This window comes from Alosa pseudoharengus, unplaced genomic scaffold (assembly GCF_046254945.1).
Source record: "Alosa pseudoharengus isolate Yale_2024_CS ecotype anadromous, Long Island Sound unplaced genomic scaffold, YU_APseudo_1.1 YU_APseudo_1.1_scf_4, whole genome shotgun sequence".
Taxonomy (NCBI): domain Eukaryota; kingdom Metazoa; phylum Chordata; class Actinopteri; order Clupeiformes; family Clupeidae; genus Alosa; species Alosa pseudoharengus.
In genome coordinates this window covers 38,988,838-39,001,337 of record NW_027468774.1, presented here as the reverse complement: position 1 = coordinate 39,001,337, position 12,500 = coordinate 38,988,838, and the positions used below count along the sequence as shown (strand labels likewise).

The following is a 12,500-nucleotide window of genomic DNA, read 5'->3' as shown; positions in this document are numbered from 1 at the left end:
CTATTTGGAGAGAGAGAGATGTTTAGAATGTGACAATATGTCAGTCATCGTGTGAACGAAAGTAGGCTATGACTAGGCATAGGCTACTTGTTCTGAGCAAGTGTTGTCAATGCAGGCTGTGAAACTGTTGGCTAAGTTACAGACAGTCATGAACAACTGATGCTAATTATCTGGGAAACATTCTCTAGCAGCAGTCACGTTGTCAGAACATGCTCGAAGCTTCAAGGTGAACGAAACTTGGAAGAAGTAGGTAACAGGTTCACGTTCAATAATTCACGTTCAACAATTCCAGGATACCCGATTTTCTGATTGGCTATTGTGTAGCCCCTCTCGTTATTTTTGATTGGCTGATAAAGTGGCAGGCTCAACTCCAGGGAAGACGCGCTTGATTCCTGCCGGTTCCATGAGAGCGGCGTGGCCAGAGACATTTTGGGCGCTGCGGCAGCATATTAAAAATAGTTTTTCTGCGTGAGAAATACAATCTATCTGTACAAACACATTTTATTAATTTATGTTTATTTACATTAAGTGACCATTTGTTCCAGCATCATTCCACCATGTCTCACCATGTCTCTAGCAGACAAGCAGATGAATACAAAATCAAACTGATGTAACTGTAGGTGAACCTCAAAAGAATTGCTCTATACTATAGAAAGTAAATCACTGTACCACGTTAGCAGCACTAACATCTGCGTGTGGTGTGTGTGTGTGAACTATTGCACCGTGTAAGCGACACTAGCATCCCTCCCAAGAATATGTGTGTGTAGATGTGTGTGTGTGTGAGTGCGTGTCTGTGTGTGTGTATGTGTGCGAGTCGGTGTGTGTATGTGTGCATGTGCGTGTGTGTGTGCGCGCGTGCTTGCGTGTGTGTCTGACCTGATGGGGTAGTCGGCAGCGCTGAGGTTGATGAAGAAGTCCCAGGCCCAGTCCTTCATGGCCAGCAGGTCACCCATGGCCTGCAGGTACATGCTGAGCAGGCTGGCGCCCCCCCAGATGGTGGACATACGCCAGGTGGTCACGCGCACGTTGGGGTACTGGGCGGCCAGCGCCAGCATCTCTCTGTGCAGGTAGTTGGACCTCTGGGGAGGACAGAGAGAGAGAGGGTGAGAGTGTAACAGGGTGCAGGTGTGTGTGTGTGTGTGTGTGTGTGTGTGTGTGTGTGTGTGTGTGTGTGTGTGTTTTTAGACGTCTGACAGTACATACTGTACAAATCTATACGCCAACGTTTAACACAAAAGACAATATAGACAGTGCACACTATACAGTGGGAGAGAGAATGAGACCACTACCCTGTATAGAGAGATAAGTTCTTTTACATTGATGTTAGTGTAAAGTAGCAGTGAAAAGGGGAGATTGGTGATTGGTCTTTTATAAAGGGAGTGCCTTCCTCAGCTGTTTCGTAGAGTTCCTAATTGTGTAAAGATTCTGCATGTATCTAACTGCATTAACATGCGCAGTTAAAACAAGTGGCGTAGGCGGTGTAGCAGAAATTGACTGGATCAAACAGCCAAAACCAATCAGCAGCATCAGCTTCCTGTCTGAACTCTAATCATTTCCTATAACCGTGTGTGTATGTGTGTGCATGCGTGCGTGTGTGAGAGAGAGAGAATGAGAGAGAGAGACTAAAGAGAGAGAGAGAGACTAAAAGCTGAAAAAATGAAGTTATTTTACTCCTTTGTTTGTGCAAGTGGCAGGAGTTGCACAGAAATGATGACAATAATTTGGTGGCTGGCGTTTATTAAAGGAATGAATTCTCAAGCTGTGTCACTGCTTATTCTCCAGCTGTGGCCTTACACCACATTTCACTCAATATTAATTTTATCAATCCGATATCCACCCCACACACTTGAATGATACCAGCTAATCTGGGCAGTCCCTGATGGTTCAGAGGAGAGTGTTTGTTTTGTGGGCTGTAATAACACAAGGCACATCTTCCTGGGTGTGATATTGCTTTCCTCATTCGCTCCTCAGGTACTCTCCAGAGGAGTGCCAGGCGCCTACCTATCACGTGACTGGGAGGAGGTTATGAAAGTGGTTCCTTTGCACAGACAAGCAGACGAAACAATTCATCTCCTCGTCTTTAATTACAGGGGAGAATGAAGCGCGGATGGGCCTTTGATTGTAAATCATAATCATAACCTTGAGTTAGCCTGTTTTTATCATGCCTCTTTTTCACCAGTGTAGCACGAATGCTGCATTAATATAATATCATATCATATCATATCATAGCATATAATATAATATAATATAATATAATATAATATAATATAATATAATTGTGTTGCAGCTACAGCTTTAAGGTTGAAATTGTAGACCACAGTTCTGCAATTTCCCACAGATAAAATGACCCGCATGAAGCTTTGTGTAAGCAAACGCCCGTCATCTTCCTTTGTTACGGGAGCTCATAATGATGGACTTTCTTCTTTTGTGGCCAACAAAAACCCCCATCACCACCCATTTCCTATTGAGGCACTGAATCACTCTGCGCTCAAATGAAGCGCAGACACCATAGCGTGTCAGCGATTCATTTTCATTTCCCTGGGCTATGTTTTTAATGGCAGATACCTAAACGACTGGCACCTGTCCTCACAGGCCTCCATTAGGACGTTAGCTGCCATTTAAAACCCTCACTGTTCCAAAAAGCTTCTGTCATCACAATTTTGTCGTTAAAAGAATTGATGAATGTGTGAAAGGTTTGAGGGAGGTGTCAAATCACTACAATCACCACTATGATGATACCCAAAATACTGTTTACACAGGTTACGCTCTCTGAAGCCACCAATGCCTTCCCCACCCACACACACACACCACCTCTACCACCTGCCCTGTGCTTTCCTGTGGTTCCTGTAGTTCCTCAGGTACAGAACATCTGCAAGAGCAGGAGGATGAGGTGGTGCACCTGTGCTGTCAAACACACACACACACACACACACACACACAGAGAGAGAAACACACACACACACACTCTCTCACATAGACACACACAGAGACATACAGACACACACACAGACACACACACACACGTCCGTGTGCGTGCGTGTGTGTGTGTATGTGTGTGTTTGTGTGTGTGTATGTATCTGTTTGTGTGTGTGTGTGTGTGCGTGCGTGTGTGTGTATGTGTGTGTATGTGTGTGTTTGTGTGTGTGTGTATGTGTGAGTGAGGGCCCATTTGGAACACTTAGCCTCTCCCCTCCCCCACCATTGAACACTTAACTACAAAACAGTGAGACAGAGACAGGGAGAAAGAAAGAGAGGGGGACACAGAGAAGAAGAAGGGGAAGAAAAGAAAGGCATGAGGCTGTCCCTCCCTCCCTGCAGATGGAATGATGGAAAAGGGCACATTTATCACTCTCTTTCAAAATTACAAGACAGCACACTTGCATACCATGATCTTTTCCTTTGAAGAAAAAGATTATGTGGTCCATTCCTGGAGGTGTACATAAAGTACATGTTTGACAGGAATATTCAGTGTGTGTGAGTGTGTGTGTGCGTGTGTATTCAGCTGTGATGTGGGCTTTTGTTCTGGGATTGAGGAAAAAAAGAACAAAAACAAACAAATGAAAGGAAATAAGAAAGAAAGAAAGAAAGAAAGAAAGAAAGAAAGAAAGAGAGAAAGAAAGAATCAAAGAAAGAGAAAGAAAGGAAGACAGTGAGAAAGAAATGTATGAAATAAAGCAAGGCTATCCAGGTGCCTTCTATCAGAGGAGATGCTCCCTCACTGAGTTACACATACAGACACACACGCATACGCACGCACATGCATGCACGCACACACACACACACACACACACACACACACACACACACACACACACACACACACACACACAAACTCTCTTTATCTCTCTCTTCCTCTCCTATCATCTCTTTTCATTTCCTGTCTGTTCCTCTCCCTCTCTCTTCTCTCGCTTCTCTCCCCCATGTTCTGTTTATCTCTTCCTCTCCCTTCTCTCCTCTCTGCGCATCCATCCTACGCCCAAACAAAACACACACACACACCGGCTTACAAACACCCTGACAGCTTGCCCATGCAAATGGGCCAAGCGCAGGAACACACACACACACACACAGACACACACACAACTCAGCCTGGAAACGGTCTTTGACACACAAATCTGTCTTCATCTGTCTTCAAGACTTGCACATTACAAACTTGCACACTAATACACCCACGCGTACACACACACACACACACACACACACACACACACACACACACACACACACACACACACACTCTGCTTGCACACACACAGACATGAACATACATTTTACTTCACTCACACACACACACACAGTAGCAGCAAAACACCAGCCGCAGGAGCGCTGTCAAAAGGGTTCAGAGCTTTTTTATTCCCTTCTGTAGCAGAGCTCCCATTTAATCTAGCTAGGGAGAGCTGACTTCATCTGGCTGGGACTGACATTGAGCAAAACAGCAGGGAAAGCCCACAGCGGCTCAGAGCCGGAGAGCCCCCACATCAGATAGATGGACAGATACTCAGATACACAGAGAGAGCGCTTTATATATCCCCAGTGGGGACATTTCAGTGGTGCAGCAACCACAGTCACACAAATGACAAAAACACACGTGACTTACACACACACACCCACACACACAGACACGCACACACACAGAGGAATCAGTAATCAAGGTGGACTCCTGGGGTTTTTTTTTACGAGGGGAATATCTCTCCCTATCGACAGAATTTTTCAAAAAAGAAATGAGACGTAAAAGAGGAAGGAGATGAGGAGAAGTGCTATGGCTTCCTGTATAGAGGGCTGCTACTGTGTGGTCAGCTTACTGGTCTGCTTATATTGGGCCAGATGGGACATTTATGGAGGGCTATATTTTCACTGATGGGCAACGAGCAATGAGCAAAGCAGCCAGCAAAGTATTTCAAGCTGATTTAATCACTTGACAAAATACTTGTGCTAATTTAATACCATGAGAAGGATCCTTAGTGTAAACAAGGGCGGGTCAGAGTTGGAACACGCCTTATGCAGTATAACTGTAACTTGAATGTTATTTTTCATTTTATAAGTCGCTTTGGATAAAAGCGCCTGCTAAATGCATAAACAAAATGAAATGAAATGAAACTGACTTTGCTCGTTGTCTGTCAATGAAATTAGAGCCCAAAGTCTATTTGTCAAAGACACGTGAATAGTCTCAGAGTTTACATTCAGATAGAGACTAGAGGCCTTTAGAAAGCTGCCTCATCTGGCTTACTCGTCTACTCTGAACAAGATAACAGTTTGTTGCCATTGGTTTTTATTGTCATTCTGAACTATGACGCAGCCAGCAATGGATTGTCTGGGTCAAATAGGTTCCTTGTAGCAATGTCAAGAACCCATAGCAAATTCTAAAACCTATTACTTCTCCTTAGGTGTAGAGGTAGGTGTGTGTGTGTGTATGTGTGTGTGTGTGTGTGTGTGTGTGTGTGTGTGTGTGTGTGTGTGTGTGTGTGTGTGTGTGTGTGTGTTGTCAAGGACCAGCAGTGGAGAGAGCCACTGCCACTGTAATGGTTCTGAAGTATGTTCTACCTATTAAAGACACAACACACATGCCCTTGCTGGTTCTACCACTTGTAATGACAAGGACTCTTTTATCTAATTATAAACAACATCATGTTCTTAATCACATAGTCAAAACATCTGGGGGAAAGGCTGCACAAGAATACCAGAATACCACCAAGAATGACAGTGTTCACAAACATAGCTGGTATGTCTGAAACGAAAGGACAACCTAAAGTCTGGCATATGCAACCCTATTGTACTGAGTGACTGGGCTATAGTCATGTGGGAATCAGGCAGTGTGTGTGTCTAGTAATTCTGTTTGATTCTACTTCTCTCTCTCTCTCTCTTTCTCTCTGTGTGTGTGTGTGTGTGTGTGTGTGTGTGTGTGTGTGTGTGTGTGTGTGTGTGTGTGTGTGTGTGTGTGTGTGTGTGTGTGTGTGTGTGTGTGTGGTCTCAGAGTGGCCAGGGCTTAACTGGGGACTGTGTCAGGTGCTGGGTGGCTCTGAGCAGGCCAGACGTGATTAGAGGGCTGAATGAATGGATGTGTTGGGATATGTATGAGGTGTGTGTGTGTGTGTGTGTGTGTGTGTGTGTGTGGAGTGTGTGGAGTGTGTGTGTGGTGTGGTGTGTGTGTGTGTGTGTGTGTGTGTGTGTGTGTGTGTGTGTGTGTGTGTGTGTGTGTGTGTGTGTGTCTCTGTGTGTGTGTGTGTGGAGAGCTCTTCTATTCTTGCTAGTGGAGTAATTCATTGCATGCTAAGTGATGAACTCTATTCCATCATATTTCTGTATTGCGGCTGTATAGCCGTTATATATTGTCAATAAAGCACAGCCTGTTGTGGATTACCGCTCAGTTCTTTACACTGAGAGGAGCGTGGCATGGCATAGCGTGGCGTGGCGTGGCGTGGCGTGGCATGGCGTGGCGTGGCGTGGCGTGGGGTGACTGTGGTCCTACCATGTCCACGTGGATGTAGTAGAAGTGCGAGGTGTGGTAGATGGCCTTGAAGAGGCGCTGGACCTGGCGCGTGGCGCGGCCGTGGACCACCAGCATGAAGGCGATGCGAACGGGCACGGCTGGGGCGCTCTCCACCGAGTCCTCATCCCACTGCACGTTCACGTTGGCCTTGCCTGGATACACACACACACACACACACACACACACACACACACACACACACACACACAGAGAAACAGAAGCAAGTGGTCATTTGCAAGATATTTTTATCCAAGACGAGCTGCGATGCTGAGGACATTCCACCAGAGCTTGTACTCCATGGCATGTGAGTCAATGACCTTGGTCCTTGGACCTTGAGTTACAGAAATACACACACACACACACACACAGAGAGAGAGAGAGAGAGAGAGAGAGAGCATGATTAAGTCAGGAGAAACCAGAGATGTGTTACTAGAGGCCTTGTGTCAACCCGTATGCTCCCCATGACCCCTTTCTTCTCGTCCAGGCGGCATCACCTGCTGCTGCGGCAGCCTGATAAGGCTTCAGCTGGAAGTGTCAACAACATGCATGCATACACACACACATGGACGTGCACACAGACACACACACACACATGAGCACACAGACACACATACCAATAAACACACACACGCACACAGAGACACACACATACAGAGACACACACACACACACACACACACACACCCTAATGTGGCATGCCACAAATGCCCCCCTTCCCCCGCCCCTGTATGCATGGGTCTAGCCTGCTCTCTCTTTCTCTCTCTCTCTCTCTCTCTCTCTCTCTCTCTCTCTCTCTCTCCCTCTCTCTCTTTCCCTGAATGTGCAGTGCAGCAGAAACACTACGTCCGGTCCGTCTCCGTCTCTGTTGCCCGGGCGCCGCGTGCCAGCCTGCTGTCTGTTGCCAGCGCGTCTAAAGAAGGCCAGGCCAGGCCAGGCCAGGCGGGGCCGGCGGCCCGCGAGCAGCTCGCTCGTTTGGGCAGGGCCAGGCTAATTTGAGGGGCGCGGGGTACAATTACACCACAGGGCACTACTCGCGCGGTGCGTGGCCACGGCCTGGACGTCAGAGGCGAGACCGAGACCGGGACGGGCTCAAAGGGACGGGTGGCGCACGTTCAAATGACTATAATTCCACAGCCCAGGCTGCCGTTACTGGCAGAGGCTCGGCCCCCTAAACCCCCCCCCCCCAACCCCCTCATTTCCCTCCGCAACTCCAACTCCTGTCTCGTCCCTTCACGTGCGTGCCGTGCTCCTTGTCCTGGGGGCCGAGTGGAGCGCTCGTCTGCATGTGGACGTGTGGACGTGGCCTGCTGGGAGCTCCTCCTGTAATCACTCGCCGCGGTGCTTGCGCTTTGCGGGCGCTAGCGTGGGGCGATGACTGGCTCTGGTGGTGGGCGGGGTGACCCCATGGCCCTCTGTTTTAACGTACCCCCCCAACCTCCCTCCACTCTGCCTCCTGAATTTGGTTCTGGCTCAACAGCTAAGATGGCTGCCCTCCTTCGTCTCTCTCCCTGTTCTCCCTCCCCTGACTCCTCTCTCTCTCTCTCTTTCTCTCTCTCTCTGCTAATCCTCAATCTCTTTCTATACCTGGGTTAGCGGTGGTAGCGTAGTGGCTAAAGGAGCTGGGCTAGCATACAGTAGCCAGACAAGTTGTGGGCCACCTTCATGCCCTTGAGCAAGGCACTTCACCCCAAGCTGCTCTGAGGAGACTGGTCCTTGACATATGACATATCGACATCTTGTAAGTCGAAAGAGGAGGTCTAACTAGGACCAAACGTTAGTCGGTTTGCACTAATTAAAACTCACTTAAAGCATTGTGTGCTCCGGTCCTGCTCCTTGGTTCTAGTTAAACCTTGGGTCTCCTCTTTGGACTTCTGCGTCTTGTTCCGTGAGCACCAACCAGGCTGAAGCGCAAGTGACCCCCTTCTACTATCTTGTAAGTCGCTTTGGATAAAAGCAGCAGCAAATATGAATAAGTGTACGTTTGCGTTACGTTTACATTAAGTGTACGTTTCTTTCCCTCCCCCTGCCTTGCTGCGCATGTGAGGCTGTGCGTCCGGCCAGCCCCAGCAGGCCTGTGGAGCGGTGCTGATCTGAGGGTGGCCCGGGGTTTGCCCTGGTTTGCCCCGGGTGCCTGTGCCTTTAATCTGACTGCGGTGCGTGCTTTCCAAGACTCTGTCCCTGTGATCCCTCTCCTTCGCTGAGTGGCTGGGCTGGGCTGGGCTGGGGTGGGGTGGGGTGGGGTGGGGGGACTCTGGCCAACGGCAGCACAGCGGAGAGCTCTGTCTCACTCCAACGTGGTATGCTGATTGCTACTCAGCAGTGGCCAATGGCGTAATTACATGCACTCTCTTTCTCTCTCTTTCTCTCTCTATATATATATATATAGTATATATTTCCATATTCGTGCAAGGTTCTACATTTCGGGAAATTGGATGCAGAAATAGCATATTCCTTTTCCTTTAATGCAATGTCGGTCTCAAGAACATGCACGCACGCGCACACGTGTGCACACACACACATGCCCGCACACACAAACACACACACAAAACCTCCCAAAGCCAACCTGCCACCCACTGCAAACTAACCGCATGCTACATCTATCCTTGTGTCTCAGTGATGAAGGCCTTGTCATATCTGTCAGAACCTATTGTGGAGAGCTTGAAGGTACGAGAGTGTGAAATGTGTGTGTGTGTGTGTGTGTGTGTGTGTGTGTGTGTGTGTGTGTGTGTGTGGGAGGAGTGGAGACGAGAGAAACATGCAGCTGATCTGTCAGCAGTGCATTTAAATGTGTCCACCACGCCTTGATCAGTGTGCAGAGCATCGATGGCCAGTTAATTAGATGAATCTGTTTTACCGTACACGACTGAAGAAGGGAGACAGAAAAAGACCGAGAGAGAGAGAGAGAGAGAGAGAGAGTGGTAGAGTTGGGGATATGTGTTATATATAGTTATATATGTCATCAAAACATCGCACGCAATCCCAGGTCCTTATTTCCTTGCCTGTCTCTGACTGTAATTATAAGTAGTGGTTTGCGTTTGCAACTCTTAAATCCCCTTCCCCCACTTCCGACCAGTGAACGAACAAACAAACGAACAAGCAGGCCTGGGCAGGAGCGCTATTAATCTCCGAGAGAAACAATCATTACTCCCCACATTATTAATGCTAGAGTCCACGCTGCATCCAAACACCGGTCCTCTGCACCAAAACAGCACTGCAAACAATGAAGCACTGCCATTCCCCCTGAGTCTGACGCAGGAACTCTGTGAGTTGCTACCTTCGTTGCTATTCCTCTTCTTATCATTTTGCTGTAGTCTATGAGAACACTTACTTAATACGACTTATTTTTTAGTTGTTTCATTTGTATTTGATATAGGGTATTTTCATCCATCTTTTCTGTAACTTCTCATTTGGTTCAAACTGCCATCTTGGTCAGTCTTGAGTGGCTATAGATCACACACACACGCACACACCAGTGTTTCCTCTAGTGCCGCCACTGTTAAAAAATCTAGCGGAAACACTGCGCGCACACACACACACACACACACACACACACACACACACACACACACACACACACACACACACACACACACACACACAAACAGACTAGCTCTTACCCTCTATAGGGCAGTAGCGAGTGACCTTCTCGGGCATCAGTTTTCCCTCCTTGTGGCGGCAGTACACCTCGGCGATCTGCTGCCGGCACTCTTTGGTCTTGGCGCGCGACAGGGCCGAGATGGCCTCCTTGCCACTGATCTCGCACTTGGGTGGCTGGTCGTAGCGCAGTTCGGTCAGCGGGGGCGCCACCGTGCGCCTGGTCTGCACCGCCGGCTGTGGCCGGTGGTGCCGGTGCGGCTGGGTGGCCGCGTGTCCAGGGTTCGGCCTGGCCGTGCGCGGACCTGCCCCGGCCGCGGCGTGGAGGGGTGCGCTGCGGTTGCGTCCACCATCGCCGCCGATGGCGGCCGCGGTCATGCCGTACTTGTGGCCGTACTGGATGACCTCGTTGGAGCCCTTGGCCAGGTTCTGCTGGGCGTGTGCCCGCTCCAGGAGCAGCTGCTTGCGCTTGCTGCTGCCCGCACCTCCGCCGCCCACACCAGCGCCACCAGTGCCCGCGGCGCCCCCTGCAGCATGCCGCTGGCTCTGCGTCTGTGCCCGCGCCGCCCCAAAGTTACTGTTGTCGATGGTCTCAAAGTCTTTGGGCACCGAGTTCTCGTTGTTGCTGTCCACCCGGACTTTCTCCTTCGGCCGATGGGAGTGATAGCCATCCTGGAGAGGGGAGCAGAAGAGAGAGAGAAAGAGAGAGAGAGAGAGAGAAAGAAAGAGTGAAAGGGGGGACAAAACAAAACAAGAGAAAGCTGGCATTAGGAAAATGTCAGAGGCACTTCATCTATGCCAGCTGTGAACACAACATATCCACTACATGCTGCCCATATGGTGGGCTGAGCTCTTAAACTAACAGGCGGGCAGGCTGCTTATAAACACCCCAACACAGGGGGCTGGGAAGGAAGAGGGAGAGAGAGAAGAGAGGGAGAGAGAGAAAGAGAGGGAGAGAGAAAAAGATTGAAAGCTGTGTAACATGACCAAATAGAGGCAGACTTGAAGTCAGAGTGATGATGACATTACACAGTCCTGTTACTGACTACTCTTATCTTCTCTTCCTCTTTTACTCTCACTCTCTCTCTCTCTCTCTCTCTCTCGCACACACACACTTGGAATATACAGATAAAGAGAAAAGGAGAACTCTCTATCACACACACACACACACACACACACACACACACACACACACACACACACACACACTGCAAATACAGATGAATAGAGAAAAGTAAGGTCAAGAATGACAGCAAAAGTCAGTGGGAAAGATCATTCTCTTTATCAATTATGTTCTTCATTGGATTTTGGAAACGCTTTGGCACTACAAAACTCCTTTTGTCATGCCCATAAGACTCGTTTGAATGAGGGACGGGCCAGAGGACAGAGAGAGAGAATGAAAAGAGAGAGAGAATGAAAAGAGAGAGAGAATGAAGAGAGAGAGAATGAAGAGAGAGAGCGCCAGAATGAGGGAGATAAAGTCCCATGAAAGGCCACCGGAGACAACCTTGCAATACACTCATCGTCACAAACCTTCAATCTACACATCCACCCGGAAACACACGCACGCACGCACGCACGCACGCACGCACGCACACACGCACGCACGCACGCACGCACACACACACACACACACACACACTGTTTCTTCCTATTCTATCTTCTTTCTCTTCTTCTCCTCTCTCTGCTGCACCACGACAAAGTGGAACGTTTTGGGAGCCTGCCTTGCCCTGTCTCCTTTCTGGAGCCATGGAAGAAGAGTGCAGGAGAGAGAGAGAGAGAGAGAGAGAGAGAGAGAGAGAGAGAGAGAGAGAGAGAGAGAGAGAGTGGGGGCCTTTTCAGGAGGAAATTACACAGGCCTGAATTAATAGCTTGAGAAACCACAGGAGGTAAGTTAGCCTGCCAGTGGGAAGACTATCGATCGCTGCTTTATACAAAAAAAAATCTGTCATTTCCCAAGGTGCTTTGGGAGGCCCGTTCTGCGCTGCTGAGCACCCGGGTCTACGCTGTGCAAAGGATGCTGGGAATGTGGAGGGGTTGTGTGAGTGTATGTGTGTGAGTGTATGTGTGTGTGTATGTGTGTGTGTGTTGATCCATGTTGTATCATTCATCAATGAGATGGTAGGAGGCACTCGTTCATCAAGAACACTTTATCTGCCCAACACACACACACACACACAAACTTTATCTGCCCAACCTTACTGCCTTTGCCCTCTGTTGATTTGAACAGGCTTGTTCCAAGCAGCATGGGACCACACACACACATGCATTGCACACACATTAATTCATCAACCCTGGCCACACCATGGACATAAACACCCTTTCATCACACCTTTACACACACATCACTCCACCAACACTTCAGGTCAGACACTCACTCTTCAGACAAATATGCTGCACAATGACCATGACCACTGGC

At 48.7% G+C, this 12,500-nt stretch overlaps 1 protein-coding gene across 1 annotated transcript in view; it reads right to left on the bottom strand.

Moving 5' to 3' along the window:
- xylt1 (xylosyltransferase I) overlaps window positions 1–12,500 on the bottom strand; it is a 71,213-nt gene that overhangs the window by 19,404 nt on the left and 39,309 nt on the right. Inside the window, exons 2-4 of the mRNA XM_076266733.1 lie at window positions 10,105–10,753; window positions 6,467–6,639; window positions 877–1,079 (exon numbers count right to left, since the gene is read on the bottom strand). Of these exons, the coding sequence (XP_076122848.1) occupies window positions 877–1,079; window positions 6,467–6,639; window positions 10,105–10,753 (1,025 nt within the window). The remainder of the gene's footprint in view (window positions 1–876; window positions 1,080–6,466; window positions 6,640–10,104; window positions 10,754–12,500) is intronic.